At 41.1% G+C, this 19,421-nt stretch overlaps 1 protein-coding gene across 5 annotated transcripts; it reads right to left on the minus strand.

The window, feature by feature from the left end:
• Positions 1-229: 229 nt before the first annotated feature.
• Positions 230-18,459, minus strand: scube2 (signal peptide, CUB domain, EGF-like 2). Of its 5 annotated transcripts, none has more exons than XM_030721051.1 (23): positions 17,973-18,459; positions 17,429-17,545; positions 17,159-17,284; positions 16,847-16,981; positions 16,074-16,199; positions 15,819-15,935; positions 14,837-14,926; positions 14,058-14,174; positions 13,836-13,958; positions 13,252-13,368; positions 12,951-13,073; positions 12,555-12,671; positions 11,151-11,240; positions 10,900-11,022; positions 10,084-10,251; positions 9,541-9,744; positions 5,846-6,016; positions 4,466-4,633; positions 3,844-4,005; positions 3,500-3,697; positions 3,047-3,199; positions 2,080-2,159; positions 230-1,373 (listed from the first exon to the last, which is right to left on the minus strand). In XM_030721051.1, exons 1-23 carry the CDS (start codon positions 18,058-18,060, stop codon positions 1,227-1,229), a joined length of 3,060 nt encoding a protein of 1,019 aa, XP_030576911.1. In that variant the 5' UTR covers positions 18,061-18,459; the 3' UTR covers positions 230-1,226. The 5 variants fall into 5 exon arrangements, with proteins under 5 accessions (XP_030576911.1, XP_030576902.1, XP_030576930.1 ...); XM_030721042.1 differs by having other exon boundaries at positions 9,541-9,747; positions 17,973-18,458; XM_030721070.1 differs by lacking the exon at positions 17,973-18,459 and adding an exon at positions 17,776-17,936 and having other exon boundaries at positions 9,541-9,747.
• Positions 18,460-19,421: the final 962 nt, after the last annotated feature.

Here is a 19,421-nt window from a genome sequence, read left to right on the forward strand (position 1 = left end):
TTCTACAGCTGTGCTTACTATCTAACATTCACACACATTCATACTCCGACAGTTGCATTGGAGAGCAACTTGGGGTTCAGTATCTTGCCCACGGATACTTTGGCATGCAGACTGGAGCAGCCAGGAATCAAACCACCAACCTTCCGATTAGCAGATGACCTGCTCTACCTCCCGAGCCACAGCGTGAACTTGTATAGAAAAAAGAAAAAGCCGATGAAAGTGGTGGAAATCAGTTTCCGATCTTTATTTACAGCATATTTGATGTACAAAACCATAAAAAATATACATACTCGTTTCAGCTACGACAGGTAAATAGTTCACTTCTATTTTACAGGACTTTTCATTCTTTTCATGTCTTTGTGGCATCACTAATCGTTCAGTTTCTCTGCAGAGTGATTAGTTGTCTTTGGTTGGTAGTGACTTAGCTGAAGCAGTCATTGTCTCATGACTATTTTTGGAAAGTGAAAAGTATTTTTTAAGGACAGTAGCACTCACCCAGACACCTTAGAAGACAAATACATGAGCCAACAGCAAATCCAGCCAAGCTATGCCGTTAAATTGTAAGTAGCTGCTACAAAACATTAGCATTTCACCTAAAACTTTTTACATCATATACAAAACATTCAACAGAATAATTGCTTTTGTGGCAGGACTACTTCTTTAGTAGTGCTAATTTTCCCAAGACACAATTTGTGCTCTATTTGTTCCTGACATTTTGCATTATTTTTGTCAGTATTTCATGCCCACCTGTGCAGGCCCTGTTAAAAACTAAAGGTTAAAACTAAATCTATATACAGTGTCACTGACATTCAGTATATATCTGTTCATCTAACATAGTTGTTTTTCATCAAAATGTTATTAATGACTCCCATAACACTGGCATGTACAGTATTTCTGGATTTAAATCCAGACTTTAAAATTTAAATGGAGGTATAATGTAATTTGTCTGCTGCTAAAAGTATTTTCCAAACAAGGCAAAGACTTCCTGATTCCTTTCTGAGGAAACCCATACAGATTTGTGCTTTGTACCATTCCCTCAGTTAAAAAGTCCACTTTTTCCATCTGGATCGTTTTATCAAGTGTGTGGTCCACTTGTATATGGCTCTGTGTGAAAACAGGTAACTACAGAAAGCGCTTAAATGGGTCAGCTGATAAAACAGATAGAGGGTCCAGTACCTAATTTAAGCCTATTTTGAAAAATCCAGAAACGTTGTGGCAATTTGTTTTTAAGGACGAAGGAATCTCAGGACTTTGGATCGCAGGAAACGGATGAAGGATTTGGGGAACATTTCTCTTGATTCTTGCGCCGTATAGTTAAAGAAGTTTTGTGGGTGGGCCAGCACGTCAAACAGTGCCTTCATGAGCTTCTTGTCCTGAGAAAAAAAAAAAAAAAAAACGATAAAAGAGGTGGAATTCAAAAGCATTTACTACAGTATGTACTCTGTATTTCTACTTGTTCTCATAAGAGGGCGCTACATGGTCACTGGATGCAAACCACAAACAGCGACGAATCAAAACTGGGCAGCTGAAGTCTAAATGATGAGCTGAAAATACTCCACAAAATAAAAATAGCTAAAAATATTTATAAAGACATTAAATAAGTCAGGAATATATTGCTTTAAAAGATGAAAGTTATGGATTAATGTAAATATACTGAGCTTATACTAATGAATAAATAGCTCAGACCAAACTGACGTAAACATTCAAAGTTCAACAGAATGAAAATTATTTAAAAAAACATTTACTTACATACAATTAATTTAGAAAGTGTACAATAATATTTGCTTTAAAATCAAATATGAGAGCGGATGCTGGTAAAGTTAGTACATCTGAAAGGCCTGAGGCGGAAACATCCAATCTTATAAATAAATGTGGACATAGTTTAGTTAGGGTCACCTGGGTTGACAATATGCTGACAATGTGATCGTAATGTCAATGTTTTGATGACAATATTTTTCATTTTTATACACACACACACATGAGCTGGAATGGTTTTATTTTTGTTGTGTTTGTGAAACGAAAGATGTGATTTATTCAGGCTGTGAACATTTGCATAATATAATTCTAAAACCCAGATACCTTGAGAATTTCCTGGTGATGCTCTGAAGCATATAATCTTCCATCTCTGACTATGTCTTCTATCAACTCCTGGTAGTCCTCTGAAACAAATAAAGTTCATAAACAGCTCCTCAGTGAGGAAAAAGCAAGCGAGATTTGGACAACAGATAAATGTAGCAACATTATTGGTTTATGCCATCTCAATTCATCAAATTTAAAAGAACCATTTCCCACCTATCAAAGATTAAGCTAAAAAAAAAAAAATCAAATTATGCAAAAAACTGCAGCAGGTTTGTTGAAACCACAATTTTGCAGGTAGGGGCTGATATTTTATTTACAGCTTCTCATATACACATAAGGCATATGATATTCTTAACAACAGTTCATCTAATTTAACAGATATTATAGTCTGAATATGGAAAAAAAACCAACAACAACACATTTTTATCCAACTTTAGTGTGATATTCCCCAGGTACGATACTATGTACCAAATCCAAATTACTTTCTGTGTCATAATGGCATGCAGCGCACTTCCTCCCTTCTTGGCCACAAAAAACAAAAATGAGGATTTCAAAAATTCAGATTGGAAAAAAAGAGGGAAAACATCATCACCATATTCAAGCTTTAATATCTGTGAAACTGTTTGCCTGATTTGGAGTGTTTGAAAAAATATTATGTAAATAAAATATCACCCCCACCCCCACCCCCCACCCACACACACACACACACCTGCAAAAAATTAATATCTACAGCCCTCCAAATATTTTAGGGACTTTAGGCATCCATCGTTAATCATGTTAACTTGAGTTCTTGAGAGTCCATATTCATAGAGCCACAGTACCAGATATTGTTTTGCACAATTCCTATTAAGAACTCCACTTTCACCTAGAATTTCTTCCTGCAAATCTGAGATGGTCAGGTGGGATGAGGTGATGAGCTGGCATGAAACTACCCTACTAATATTATTTCTAGAACAAACCATCTCACCATCGTATGTCACATATGGGACCTGGAATCCTTTGCCGCTGTTTCCCTCATTGGACCTGAACTGTATCCAGAGCCTCTTGGAGCGGGAGGTGAAGGCGATGGGACGCTCATACGTCTGACATGTCTCGTAGGTTGTGACTGAGTTGGGGAGAGCTGTGAGGGTAGACGCACAGAGAATGAATATGAAAATGACTCCTCTCCTCGTGACATTGAGATGTTTTTCTACCACTGTGCTCATTCATTCTGCTCTGCAGGCAGAGACTATATTGCAAACACACACTTGTTTTCATAACTTCTGAGGATTATAGTGTCTTAAAAAAAAAAAAAAAGGACAAAGCTGATTATAATCTTAACTTATGCGCAAACCAAAGCAAACCCAACCTTAAATTATGGTTAACCCCTTTGTTGCATTTTATTTGTTAGTTAAAAAGACACAAATACAGTTAAACTCACAGCTTTTTCTCATCACCAAGTAGTCTCCACATTCATCCTCAATAGGCAGGTAGATTTCTGGGACAACAATAAGGATCCTGCGTTTGGGTGGAGGGTTAATGATCCATGTGCACTCGATATTTGCAGGATAGTTCCCTGGGTAGTTGGGGGACTCGATGTAGCCTGTAAAATCCCCAAGCTCTCCTCCACATCGTCGGTCTGTAAGTGACACAGATGTGCCAAATAGTTGTCTGTTTTTTGCTCTCAGTTTATTAAAATAAAATATTTGAAACCGAATCCTAAATAGGTGCTGTATTTCATTAACTATGTTTCAAAGCCGTTGCTGCCCCTACAGATATACCTACTTTTGCATTGCATGATGTTAGTGGAGCCATCATAGTCAGTGGTGGTATTTCCAGGGCAGGCGACGCAGTAGTTCTGACCAAAGTCCTCTTGATATGTGCCCATGGGACAGCGAATGCAGCGGTGTGTGCTGGTGTTGTAGTAATGTCCTGGAGAGCATTGCACTGCAAGAGCCAAGAGCAATGATAGAGAACTGTTGGCTGATATAATCGCCACTAACATGTGTGGAGCTCAGTGTTCAGTGAGTTAAAAAAAAACAAAAAGAAAAAAAAACATCTTCTCCCACATTATGCCCGGAAAAGCTTCAGTTAAAGCATAATAGATAAAAATACTCTATCCTCAAAGGTAGAACCAAAACAGCTGCAGAGGGCAGCAAAGTTCCTTTCAACACCTGGAAAAGCTACACAATGTTTTGAAGTCAGAAAAAGGGTTAAAATCCCAACAACAACAGATGGTTCACTTTATTTAACAAGTTTGGCAGGCTTTCATAAACGTTCTCGGCTCCAAAAGAACCATTTAAACCCTCCGTTTATGTTGAAACTAAACTAAAGCTAAAGCTAAAATAAACTAAGCAGAAGTTATAAGGTTTTTATCCAATTGCAATAACAAAGATAACTTTCATACCTTTGGTCTCACACTCCTGAAAGGTGACAGCCCTGCTGCGTCGGGTGACCAGGTTCCCTCCGCATGGGAAGCAGGAGGTGCGGCCCACCTCCGGTTGGTACGTTCCAAGTGGACAGGGAAGGCAGGGGACGAAGCCATCGTGGGAGTACTGACCAGGGGAACACTGACCTAAAGACACATGAGTATTCATTCAGTCAAGTCACACTGTCAGAAGCAGGAAATGCTCTGTCCAGATGAAAACAGCACTTTTAGAGCTGCACCTCTTAGATTAGTTTAACTGGTTTAGCTCAGTTTAATATCCTTTAGCAAAAGTTAAGAAAATACTAATGGAACAATGCTAAGTTATACCTCCACCTCTCACTGTGTGTAACTCCTGGGTGACTAATACAAAGTGGGCGATGGCTCGTCTTGTTTAGTCTGTCGGGCGAGATGTGGCTCTGATAACAGCGCAGAACGAGAACAAAACATGGTGGCTCCTTCAGCTTTTTATTCAAGAATGAAAGAAGTTAATTCAAATACATCTTCAACACGTACGCCTGAGCTTCTTCGGATTTACACAAAGCAAAACAGCCGCCAAAGTGATCTTTATCAGGTTACCGCTGCTTCCTGTGTGTCTTCAAAACTTTTTAGATTTTTATATATTTTGTGACTGAGGATTTGTTATTTTTTCTTCATTTGTTTGCTTGTTTCAAATTTTTCTTTCCCTTTGATTTACTTATTTTTGAATTTTTCTTCTTCATCAAATACTCTATTTACAGTACTGTATAGAAAGCGTTAATTGCTTAGCATAAAAGAGTTCATAGATCGATCCCTGATGCCTGCAGTCCGCATGCTGAAGTATCCTTGGGCAAGATACAGAACCCTGAGATGCCCCCCGACGCATCGATCAGAGTGCGAATGTTAGAAAAGGCTTAGGCATATATAAAAGTGCTGTATGAATGTGTGTGTGACTGGATGAGACTTGAATGCTCAACTGAGCAGAAAGGCGCTCTATAAGTGCCAGTTCATTTACCATTTTAATTGTTTTTCCACTTTTTTGTAATTCAAAAAATTAAAAATTAACATAAAAACTGTGCATTAAAACTTAAAGGAAAGTCACTAGAGACCATCTTGCAGTAGGACAACACCCATCTTTGAACATCAAACACCTGCCAAAGTGCTTAAAACAGCCCTTGTGGTAGTTCCTGTGATGTCTCCAGGATGACACACACGCAAACTCACCACGCAAGAGATTAAATGTCTAGTTGCCTGCAGAAAAGTATGTTTAAAAGAACAAATCAGAAATAAATAGAATAGAATAGATGAAGACAAACCAGTTTATAATCTATTAAAATTTTATGCTGTTATTGTTTGATGCTTATTGTGTCATTTTTGTTTTACCTCCGCACTCAGAAATGTTTCGTGCTCCGACCACTTTGGAGACCTCTCTTCCTTCAGGTGCAGGACACACCTCACAGGACATCTGTCCCTCCTCGTCCTGATACGTTCCAGCCGGGCACAACAAACACCGTCCTTGATCACCATCGTAGTAGGTCCCAGCACTGCAACTCACTAACAGACAGGTGGGAAAAGACATCAGGACAGATTAAAGGTTAGTACTTCTGTGATATATTTGTATTCTGGTCTCTTCTGTACATAAAGCAAATGTTAGCCCAAAATGTTTCTCCAAGGAGTTACCCAACAGTTGGGGAAAAAAAAAAAAAAAAAAAAGAATTTTTTCACACAAATAATACAGTGATATGGGATCAAGTATAAACAAGTGTAATTGTTTAAGGATGATCAAACATTTCCGCTGAAACTAAAAACAAACACTTAAGATAAGCCATCCAAAACAGACGTTAACATCTGAACTTGTAATTAACGTTAATTTAGTAAACAGATCAGTGTCAGGCGGCGCTCACGAACAAAAACTGTGTGGGGGGGGTGGGGGTGGGGGGGGGGGGACAATGAGATAAGCAGACATGAATCAACAAATATAGCAGTTTGCCCCACGGTTACACACAATCAAAAAGTCATAACGGAAGTGTAAATGTACACAATAAACACAGCAGCTACAGTGAATGATGAGACCATTAAAGAAAGCCAGATCTCAGCGGCCTCTCAAGTGTAATCAAAGAGGGTCGTGTAAATACTTGAAGTGGATAAACACAGTAAAGAGCAGCGAGCGCCAACTTTAAGAAGCCAGCTGAGCCTGATCAATTATCTGTTGATAGAGTTTTGCTGCTATGTTAAAGGTATCACTGAGCTCAGTGTGGATTACCATAGCAGAAAGTGGTGCTATACAGTTACAGAATCTTTACACAGGATCACATCTACAGATGTCAACGGCGCACTGGTAACTTTTTGCGACTGCGTCATGCAGAGTAGTGATTCTATCGTGATGACACAGACAGACTGCCTCTCTAACGTTACAGGGAGAGAAAAATTCATAAGAACATGTTTATTAAAAATGTCCTTAATTGTGCTACACAAATAAATTTACAGCATCTACATGCCTCAATACTTAATACTACATGGCTGTGCATCAGAGAGAAACTTTAAATATCAACATAAGCACCCTTAACTCTTAAACGCAATCACAGCAGCAAAATCAAAGGCAGAGCTTCCCTTTTATCGCATAAAAGTGCAAACACTTGATTAAAGGGACTAAAACACCGTTTTGCTTTGGTTCCTCCCATTCAAAGGGATGCCTGTAATTAATTTGGCAATTACTGTGTCTGTCTGATAGTCTTAAGAACTTCACATGAAAACTGAAGCTGAGCTCACACAAGAATAAATCTATTAAATCCCTGAGCCTTTTGAGCACAGCGTGCCTCATATGCAGCCTTCAACCTGCCTGAAAGAAAAGAACCAATATCAGTAAGAGCTCGGCATACAAAAGCTTTCACATGGATCCATTATACGTGGCTCAGCAAACTGTTAGGTTTTCGCCAGAAGAAAGAAAATGTAATTCTATCAAGAGCAGTTCATTTTTGAAGCCTTTTGTTTATTCTAAAAGACCACAAGGAGCCATCACAGCATTGTCCTCTAACAGCTTTTATTTGACAGAGGGAAGCTGTAAGGGAAGAGAGAGAGTGAGAGTGAAAAAGAAAAAAAAAAAAACCTTGAAGCCTTTCAAATGCAAAGAACGGTTCTATAGAGTCCTCGAATTGATGGCCCCAAAGAGGTTTAAAAGACCTTTCACCTCTATTCAAGTCCCCGGTTTTTGCCTACTTGATGACATAGGAAAACACTATGGTATCACAGTGGTAAGGAGCTGAACCCAATAAAAGAGGTCAGGTTTCTGAATCCCCCCATTCTGCTTGGTCCAATCACCGCTCGCACCCATCAAGCAGGGGCCCAAACAGCTGATGCTAATTGATTCCCATGGTGTGGGTGAAGTCAATTCTCTTTAGCAGTTTAGTGGCTAGGGGTCATGCAAAGTGGCCCCCAGCTGGGGGCAGTGGGAGGGAGGGAGACACAGCACTTAAAGTGCCAGCTTGAGTCAACAGTACTTCCTAAACATCTTCAATGTTAAAGCAAACACACAAACAAGTTCACTGCGACGCCGACGTAGACGTGTGAACGCATGGACCTGCTGTGGATATGTTCGCAGCATCTATCTCTTAATGTTCCAAAAGATGCTGTGTTCCCCCTCTTGTAAATAATGTACAGTTCAAATGCATTTAAGATTCTAAATAATTGTTTTATTAATAAGCTAAATCACAGGGAGGTAGCTTAAACTGAAACAACATCCTAGACTATAAACTTCACTTTGACCAATAACCCAAAGGAGGAGGAGCAGCAGTCCTTTTAACAGCGCACAGTATTTTCTCCAAATTCACAGAAGACTGTGTTCTTCTCGAGGAGTGAGAATGAGCCTCAAATTGGGTTTTCAATGGAGTGGGCAAATTGAAAAGGACTAAACTGCACTCCAAACTAAGCCAGAGCAAGAGATGGGGGAGGTGGGGGAAAATATAGCTCCTTTAAAGAGCTGGAGGTTAAGAAGAATGCCTTTCTGAGCCCCCCCACCCCCCAACCCTTTCCCTCTCTCCCAAATTACATGTCTACACCCTTGCCACAACCAATAGACTGCCTAATGTTGACCTGAAAGCATAGCGGGGGACTGAAGGAATAAAGACACTTAGGATGTGAAATAAATCATGTCAGCAAAGCTTAACAGCAGAAGTAGCTTAAATTTAATGATCAGACCCCCAAAAAATTACAGGGAGATGAATGGAAAGTAAAACATATGACTTTCCCTCAGCAAACATTAGCTCATGAAACTACAGAGTGGCTATAATTTGAGACATATTTTGGACATCAGCCATCTTCCTAAGATCTGGGGATAAAGATCTGGGCCTACATCAAGTTAAAACATCCTCAACACTGATGCATATATCGAACAAAGCACATACTCCCTGAATAAATATTTAGACATCACAAATGCGGGAAGGCACCAGTTTCCCCTCACAGATACTGAGAAGATGTCCAGCAGGCAGCCAGCATACTGTGAGGCCTGAAAATAGGGGCGTACAGTTGCAGCCGCCAGAGAAAACACAAACCAGCCTTCAGCTCTCTACCACCAACAGTGTGCAGCCCTATTTAATGAACATTTTTCTCCAGCCCAGGTTGTATATAAAACTCGACCAAAAGGCAGCAGCTACTAGGAGACCTGCCATCAGCCCTAATGTTACAGTCCTATCCCAGGGAGATGCTGGAAGATCTCGCAGCTTGGAGAGCCAACAACAGCTCCTCTGTTCTTCCACACAAGCTCGCTTTCCCCTCCAACTTGCTCATTACAGAATGTCTGCAAACCAAATATGGTATTCATCTGGCCCACACCTGCTCCAAATCCAATCATTAAACCAACTTGTCTAAATATATCTCACTGGCATGGGCCATTTCAATCACTTAAAGTCCTGACTATGAGTCTACGTGTGTACAGAGCACTGCTGCCTTAGAAAACAAAGATGTGGGAAAGATGAAAAGATTAACGTTTCCAGTAGAAGTTTTGCCTGGATTAACTGTTTGTGCTCTGCTTGTTAATGGGATTTCTATAGTAAATAAACACTATGCACATAAACTCAACTCACCACATTTTCTGCCCACCAGCACCTGTCCTGCTGCGCAGTGTCCTGGCAGCTCTGCCAGCTGGCCCGGACTCCTGGATAGATTGTAGTCAGCTCCGGCAAAGTGAAGGTGGAACTGCTCCCGGTTGATGGACTTCCGCAGGGTCCTTATGGTCTTCCTGAGCCTCTTCTCTGAACGTCGACGCACACAGTTCACGTCACAGCCCTCTGCTGAGAAAAGCACTTGTTACCACAACAGTTTCCAGAGCAAGTTTTCATCTTGTACACCTGCAATAAACTGCAATAAACTGCAATTTCATGCGTAGATTCCCATAAGCTTACTTCACATTAAAAAAAAATAAATAAATACACCCTTGGATACCAATAACACCAAAAACACCTGTGCCCCAAATCCCACCACCACCAGAGCCAAGTCAAAACAGGAGATACTTTTAACAGCTTGGTTTGTTTAGTGACAAACAGAGAGCAGCGAAAGACAGTTTCAAGAATAACAATCAAAGGTCACGGACAGGCAGGCAGTCAGGCAGAAACCACAGAGAGACCAACCTGTTACCTCCTCTAGGTTAACATCCAGCTCAAACTCTGCGGTGATTGAGGAGCCATCCTCCTCACCAGCCTTCCTGCCGTGACGGCTGCGTGTTCGCTCTCTGGACGAGGTGCAGCGCAGGCTCACGTAGCTGAACTGGACGTTTTCAGTGAAGAGAAACTTGCTATCTGTGAACACGGGACACAACAAGCACACCACAGAAAAAAGAATTGCACAGTTGTTAACAGAAAGGAAACAACTGTGTGTGTGTGTGTGTGTGTGTGTGTGTGTGTGTGTGTGTTTGTGTGTGTGTGTGTGTGTGTGTGTGTGTGTGTGTGTGTGTGTGTGTGTGTGTGTGTGTGTGTGTGTGTGTGTGTGTAAAAATAACCATTTTTGGTCATGCACATTGAAAGCTAATAAAAAGGGATGCAATGGCAATTAAATATTGAACTTTCTTTGAAAAATGTATGTTTCCTTTGAGTAACTGTGAGGGATGTACCATGCTGAGCTGCTTTGTAGAAGCAAAATAATCCTACAGTCAGAATCCTGTTTGATTGATAGCTAGGTCAGACACAACTAAAAGGCGTCCCATGGCTAATTACATCCTCCCTGTCACTGCCTGACAAAGTGCTGTGCTGAGATGTGGAAGACACTCAAAACCACATCAGTTTCCCCACAAATTTCTTTCACATTTGCCCTCGGTTTTTGGTTTTCTTTGAAGCAGCTTTCAGGTCTGCTTCAGAGTCTTTAGATGTTGGCAGTTCTCGGTAAACCCAAAGTGTTTTTTAACCAGCAACATAAAGGAGATGTAGGAGTCGGTGTGGCAAGCTCTGTACCTGAGCGTGCCGAGTTTAAGCTCTCCCTGAGTTTCTCCTGACTTCGTTTTAAGTTGCACTTTGCGGTGCCAGACTTAAAAGTTGCTGTGGTCTTAATGCGGGGAACGCTGGCCGTTTCTCGACCTGCACGACACAGGGACAGAAAATATCATTATCAAGTGGAGACAAGCAAAGCGTGACCTGTTCCTGTGTTACTGTTTTCTGTGGCGGAGCAGAAAGATAGATGTAAATCTGCGATGTCCTGTACTTGCCTAAGCAATACAAGCCACTGTTGTTCTTTTGTGCGTCAGCCAAGCAGGGCAGAGGCATTCCACAGGTCACCGTGTAGGAATCCTCCGTTCCTGAAAACACACACAAGGCCGTGACACACGGACCAACACTGACAAAAGTTAGGGCCAAAAAAAAAAAAAAAAAAAAAGACGGGTAGCATGTATGAGCATGAAGTCCCTCTACAGACTGTTCACTCAACAAGATCTGCAACAGTTCAGTTTACTGACTAGTCGCACTTCCATCTGACTGGATCGTGCTGTTTGAAGACATAATATGTAGTAAAAGCATCCTCAATGTATCATAAGCTTTTTCACCACTCCAGCAAGGTCCTTTCAACTAACCTGTGAACCTAAAATTGTCAAAAAATCATGACTTAAATTTAGAACTTTTATCAGCTTGTAGAGCTAATCTTGGCAGATTAGTGAACACATTTTGCAGCTGCTTCACTCTGATAGCCCTCCAGCAGCCATCTGCTTCATATCATCAATTAGCGCTTGTTAAATTCTTTATTCAGACCCCCCACCCCACGCCATTTGCAGTTACCACAGCAACAAGGACTTTTCTTGTGGTCTACAGTCAGTCTACAAGTAAACTGGAAAGAGCAATATGATTAAAATCAAATAGTTCCTTCAAATTCCAACAGCAAACAATCACACAATTAAACCATCCGTCCGTCATCTTCTGCTGCTGCTTATCCTTTTCAGGGTCAACACGGGGAAAAACATTCAAACATCACACAGAAAGGCCCCAGACTGGATTTGAACCCGGGAAATTCCTGCTGTGAGGCGATGGTGCTACCCAGCACCACCCAGTGATAAAACAATTAATGAATACTGCAGGTACACTCAATGAATACATGCTGTCTTTTTATTGCACTTTATGTAGCCTTATTTTATTTTTATATTCTTAGTTTATTATTATTTCATTCTGTTATTTTTATTGTCTAATTTCAACTGTTTCTTGATTTTATTTGAGGTACTTTTATTCTATTAAAGGCCATTTTATATTTTAATTCATTTCTCAATTTTTTGGTCTTTTTCATTTATTATAAATCCCTTATTACTGCATTTTATTTGCTTTGCTTTATTACTTTTTGTTTTCATTATCAGCTTGTCAGTCATCTGTGAAGCACTCTGAACCACAGTAATCTGCATGAAAAGTGCCATACAAATACAGACTGACTGCTTCATTGACTGATTGAAATACCATCAGTGAAAATGAAGTGATATTTATGCCAGCATCACATCTATCAGCCTTTGCACATAGACTGTCATGTGTAATGTAGCAAAAAATGGCCTTCCTTGTGAAAAATTACCCAGTTATTAAACAAACTCACCAGCTTACTGTGGCTCATACTATATGGAGATCTGGCTCAACCAACTCACCGCTGCTGATGTGTACTTGGGACTGGCAGGTCAGAAAGCAGCGATCCCCTCCCTCCTGCTTGCTACAGTTCAAAGTAGGCTTAGTGGGGGGCTGTGCAGGTGGTAAACCCTCAGCCTCTAGATAAAAACCACAACAAAACTCAAACTTGTTCAAGAGCAACAAGGAGGAACATGAAGATGAAGAGGCACAGAAGGTCCAAAATCCTGACAGCTTTGTAGCATTTTGGATGGTTTACTCGAGCACAAGAAAATTAAAGAAAGGGGAAAAAACAATTCAAAGTATCTCCTGTTTTTGTCCACAAAGGTGTGGGATGTCACATTTCATCATTACACAATTTACAACGAGACGGTATAATAACAGACATGCCTCTCGTACAGGAAGAGGCACTAACTTACCGGTGCAGTCCTTTTTGTTCCAGTGCAGCTTATAGCCAGGACGGCAAAAACATTCAAATCCACCCACGGTGTTCTCACAGCCGTGCTCACAGCCGCCATTGTTCACGCTGCATTCATTTATATCTGGGATTTAAAAGAAAGGAAAATAATTTTTATAATTTCAGAGGTCGATTTCCAACACACCACTGAGCAACAACTCGCATCTGTGTGCCTTTTGGAATAAGGCATTTTAGCGCATCAAGCACTTGTGTGTTACGCTCCACTTGTTATGTGTAGTGCCCTCCACCAAACTCAGTCTCACCTCCACAGTGGGCCAGCCCGTACATGGTATAGCCTTTGTTGCACAGACACTGAAAACCACCGGGGGAGTTCACACACGTGTGATCACATGTGCGCTCGAAAAAGCACTCGTCTATATCTGTAATCAAAATCAGGTAGATGACATAATAGCAGGGCAGTCGGTTATAATCTTCACCAGCAGGAATTTCCCACCTAATGACATGCATTTTCCCACTCACTTAAGTGTGACAGGTACACTGCGCTACACCAGATAAAATACTGGTTTTTGATAGAAATAACTTCTAAACAAAGAAATCATCATCATCATCACCATCATTTATAAAAATAAAGTCCAGAGAAAATTTATACATGTTTCTTGATGTATTTAAAGTTTGCAAAAATCTAAAAATATGATCACTAAAGAAACAGTCTAATCCTTAAACTTCCATTAAACTTGATCTTTAATTTAGTGACAATTCCTTAGCCCACAATATTTTAGGTTAAGTCTTTAAAAAAAAAAACAACCCTTAAAGCATTACACAGATGATAGAGATATCATAAATGTTACCATTATCTCATTTAGGCAAGTTCAGGAGCCATCTCTACCTTGACAAGAGCGTTCATCTGTCAGCAGCTTAAAGCCTTTTCTGCAGTTGCACTCAAAGCTGCCAATGGTGTTTTTGCAGAAGTGATCGCAACCGCCGTTATTAACCTCGCACTCGTCGATATCTGCGGGGAAACGGGTGAGATTCTAAAAACCCATCACCACATGCAGGTTCAATGTCTTATTAATATGGCATCCCTGTTTGTGAAAATGTGCAGGTTGACCTTTGCACGTTTTCCCGTCCGGCTGCAGCGTGAAGCCGACGGGGCAGCTGCAGCGCACGCCTGTGGATGTGTCTTTGCAGGTGCAGTCACAGCCCCCATTGTTCACAGCACAGGTTTCTAAAAAAAAAGAAAAAAAAAAAAACAACACACCATATCACTACACACCAAAGACCTTTCTCCTGGTGAAAAACGCTGTGCTATTCCTCAGTGCCGCAATATGAGATCCTTAGGAGAAAGAAAAGATTTCCTGAGAAGTGCGCTCTAAACACATCTGGACTCAGTACATAAACAATTTGGTCCATTGATTTAAAATGTTCAATTAATGTACAGAATTTAACAACGCTGTGCATCTAAAGTCATTGGTATGTTTGAAATTAGGGTTAACGCATACAGCGCATGCTGACATGAAGCCGTGCATTATCTTGAAGCACAGGATGAGACCACGTATCTAATAAAACACCAATCGCACAATGTTTTAAATGTATCGAGTGGCCCAGAATCACGCAACTGATGAACACTGGACATATAAGATTCACACGCTTTCCTTTCCAAATGGAAGGAAAACGTGAAATGTACCACACTGTCACAAACGTCTATATTTCAGGCGATATCGGTGGTGAGAAAGTGAGCATGTAGCCATTTCACAGTTTGCTCAAAAGACTGAGGAATGTATTGGTTTACACGAAATAACTCCTCTCCCCACTCCTCTGGGCTTCCCAGAAGCTTCATACATAAAACATAAAAACAAATTTAAAAACTGTGGCGGGTGTAATTATTACCCATTAACAGCCTTCGTTTGACCCGTTTGTCCACCTCTGTAAAGGACGTGGCGTTGTGGTCCAAGGACTCGGTGGTGGCTTCATCTCGCTCTGCGACACAGAAAACCAGGGTACGGCTTTACTATTAACCTCAGCAGTGAGTGTTTATGCCAACCTTCAGAACCCCCGATGTATTTTTTTGACACTTGAGATGTTCAGCTTGTAGTGGCTTGGTGTGTGTCAGATAACACGGCAGATCAGTAAAGTGAATCACAGAGACAACGTCGCAGTGACACGCCCGGACCTCACACACACTGCTTGCTGGAAGGAGAGATATTACCCACTATCTGACGACTGATCCTTATCCTTTGTAACCATTGTGTGGAAAAATGCACGCTGCCTAACAGGGGAACTGATGGAGAGAATGATGAATCCTTCTAGTTATCCATTTTCATCCATTCATAAGGGTAGCCTCCTCATAACTAAAGAAAAAAATATTAGTGTAGGCAGCTCCTGGAATGTGCACTCGCTGGGCTGAGATCTAGAGCTTGAGCTTCACTCAAGCTTTAACTTACATTATTTCACAAGTCTGTTGACACTTTGAGCATGACTGCCTTCAAGACATCATGTTTTCTGTAGCTGAACCATTAGATTAATGGTCTTAGATGCAATGGCCTTTTTTTTTGGCATCTTTAGGAAGTTTTTACTCACTTTGCACAGCCTTGCAGGTTGATTAGAAAATAATATGAGGACATTAAAGATGACACTATATTAACAGCCTTAAAGATACATTTCTGGATCAGCTCCTTTTTATGTACGTACACCACCTACCACCTGCTCACATGATTCTAAGCAGGTATATACTGTCCTCTGCTGCTCCAAAACTTAATAACATATCAATCAAAAAAAATGATGCATATCCCTGTATTTGTTTCACTGCAGCATTGTGCTCACGTCGTTTGACATTCTTTGTATCAGCTGAGTCTAAAAACACACTGCTTACCTACACACGAGCTCCTGTCAGGCTGCAGAGTGTACCTGCTGTGACACCTGCATATAGGGCCGTTCTCAGTGTCCTCACAGGTGTGCTGGCAGCCTCCATTGCCATGGTTACAAGTTACTGATAAGTAAACAACGTGCAAGCATAAATGCAAATAATCAGTTTAACGCATGAAGCCTAAAGTGCTTGCATGTCTTAAGTGCTGTGTATCTGGGTGTGTGTGTGTGTGTGTGTGTGTGTGTGTGTATGCGCACGTACAAATGCAGTCTCTTTGGTTTCTGGCCAGTTCAAACCCTGGACGGCACTCACAGGCCACACCCCCTTTGGGTGTCTCCTTGCAGATGTGGGCACAGCCGTGCTCCTTATTCATACAGTTGAGGCCCTCTGGGATAGAAAGAAGGAGAGAGGTACACAATGAAACTCTCCTACAGTGACTGACCAGCTACACACAAAGGCACACATACTGAGAGATTAGTCTGGAAACTTGAAAGACACTGATTGTTCTCACGCCCTTACACAAGCCAAAAACATCCACTGCTGCGTTATTCTTAGCGCCTCTACAGAGGGAACAAGAATCTAAAGTTCATTCCCAAAAAAACTAAACATATTCAATAATGATTTGCAGCAGCGTTTATATGGCTGGGTCACAGCTGAGCGGATAGGTCCACTGGGATATAAAAGGGTTGTCGAGGTCCGATGGAGTGGAAAGTAGTCACATTTGAGTCGACTTCAGTGAAGAAGACAAAACAAAGGCGCTTCAGACTAATCTGTGACACAGACCGCATAGACCAGAGTGTTGCAGTTATTGACTTATTTTGTTCTGTGGGACGCAGAGATCCTTTTCCCACAGCATGTTGTTGTTGCAGATAAAAGCTCAGTGACAGGAGCCAGCTTGAACCTGTCACCCCTCATTGTGTCATCAGTCCCTTGGAGAATTTGCTACATCATTTTTTTTCATAGTTTAATACAATAAGGCCGCGCGGGCATCCTCAAACACACTTCTTTGTAAACTGCATGTTTTGCATACTTACCCACAGAGCGGTGGATGCATGTGTGCTGGTTGTCGCTGAGAAAGAAGCCCTCTTTGCAGCGGCACTCATAGCTGCCCATTGTGTTGACACAAGTGTGCTGGCACCCACCGTTGTTGAACTGGCATTCATCCACATCTACAGGGCAGTGGATCGATCGCAAGAACAAACAGTTTACAACACTCCAGAAATGAAGTATTCACTTATATAAATCTACACAGACTGTCTTCAATGTTTTAAAGCATGTGTTTACACAGCTGAGGACTCAAGCTCCCATGAAAGATTGCTCACTAAGTGGTTTAAAGCTGATCTTACCTAGGCAGTTATGCCCATCGTGTGCCAAATGAAAGCCATCATAACAAGTGCAGCGATAATTGCCTGGTGTGTTGTTGCACTCATGCACACAACCCCCATTGTGCTTCATGTCACATTCATCAATATCTGAGAAGCAAAAACCAAAAAAAAAAAAAGAGAGAGAGAGAAAAGTTTAAAATGCAAACACATTTTAAACTAAGAACAAGGTGTGGCTGCAACAGAAAGAAAAAACATTTGTGTCTACACATTTCCACTTTGGTCACAGCTTACCTTCACACTGTTTTCCATCTCCTTTAAAGCCTGCTTTACACGTGCACTTGTAAGAGTCTTGGGTCGTGTGACAAATAGCGTCAATGTGACAGCCATCACTTCCCTCTGTGCATGGATCTGCAGGAAAGCATTATCACCAAAAACACATTAGGAAAAAAAATCACTGTGGGGTTTAAATTCTGGCAAATTTTGAGAGAATAAAGCCAGAAAACTCCAGTTTAACTGACAAACATTTTAAAACAAATAAGAGTCCTAATGTAAATAACAGCTTGCAACAGGCTTGAAAAAAATCCAGTGAAACCTGAAAGTAAATATGGCACAAAACAAAACTTATATTACAAACTTACGTGCACACGGAGCACGCAACCTGCCGCAGCAGTGGTCACTATTTTATAAATATATATAGTGTTTAGAAATTAAGGGAAAATATTAAAAGTCTCTGCGGATGAAACAACAGGAGCGCACTCATGAAAAGCGTGCGTAAATTCTCCACAACTGCAAAACACAACACACACACATGCTCACACACTCACTACGGTCCCACCTCGAAACTCTGGAAGCCCTGCGCTTTGGCGACTATTTAACAGGAGCAAAAACAAACAAAAGTCCCTTGCAGCCCAAACAGCTCCCATGGTGATATGATCCAAAGTTTAGAGGTCTTCTCAAAAGGACGCGTACGCACTGAAGTCGCGAACGAGCGTCCGCCTCATTTTCATTCTAGCCTGTCAATCCGCTTCACAAGGGGCTTTTGAGAAGAGAAAGGAGTGAGAATGAGAGCGTGCGTGCGCGCGCGAGCACGTGAGAATGGAAAAAACGCCTTTGAAGCAAGAGTTGAGTCAATACTGACAAGCCAATGAAAAGCGGAAGCGTCGACAGTGTGCATAAAGCATTACAACGGCAGTGCGCCACAGAGGCTTCTATTTTGAAAAAAATAAATGCCCGGAAGTATTTTGGTAAAAGTTAAAAGTTCGTTTAAAGTCTAAACAAGGATTCTGGACTGGTGTCTGACGGACTGTGTATGTCTGCACAGAGGCGACACTCGCCAGTGACTGCTGGTTAACTGGAAACGATTCGACCGTCGCATCGCTTTGAAGCTGATGGCTGGTCACTTGTGGCAGTTGCAGGCTCCGGTTGCCTAGGTAACTCTCTAATAAATACGTTAGAAGGTACGCTACTATGTTATGTGTCAATCAACGATATCCTGCGTTCTCATTGGTAGTCACTTCAATCGCTCGTCTGGGATTTGAAAAAAAAAAAAAAAAAAAAAAAAAAGTTTATTTCGGGTCCCACCCACTTCGCGTCGCCAACGGCTGTAGTCGTGCGAAGTCGCTAAACGTCATTGACTTTCTATGGTCCCTGGTCCCTAAGAATTTATCATGTGAGATAGCTAACCAGTGACTGGCGAATGTTGCAACTGTGCAGCCATACATATTTTTTTTTTTCGATCAGACGCCAAAAGCCGTGTTTAGAGTTTAAACAGACTTAATAGAACTTTAAACTTTTAGCGTTTACCAAAATGCTTTTTTTCCACTGCCGTTGCAATGTTTTACCCACAATATTAACGTGTCATCCAATTGTATATGTATATATTGCATATGCATGTACAATAAGCTACATATTAACTAACTAGCTAGTCTGGGAAGTGAAGGTTAAACAGCGTGGTTGCTAAGCAACGAGCGTTTTTCGGTTCTAATTTACAACGCGCCCTTCTCCAAATAAATCCTCATTTTTAAAATTCAGACTTTACCTTTGTAAATTCCGCAAGCCCCCCTAAATAGGAGTGGAGTACGTACACTTGCTTCAGAGATTAATCTTAATCTCTTGTCTCTGATCTCCATGCATTTATGACTTTTAATCGGCAAGCAGGATTTACAAAAAAGCTAAGGTAGTATTCAGTGATTTTGCAGCCGCAGTTTTGGCTAATATGACATAGGTTCAATTACCAAAATGAAACACCAAGGCAAGAAATTGATATCCTAATCTAGCCAATAAT

Source organism: Archocentrus centrarchus, chromosome 3, assembly GCF_007364275.1.
Source record: "Archocentrus centrarchus isolate MPI-CPG fArcCen1 chromosome 3, fArcCen1, whole genome shotgun sequence".
Lineage (NCBI taxonomy): Eukaryota > Metazoa > Chordata > Actinopteri > Cichliformes > Cichlidae > Archocentrus > Archocentrus centrarchus.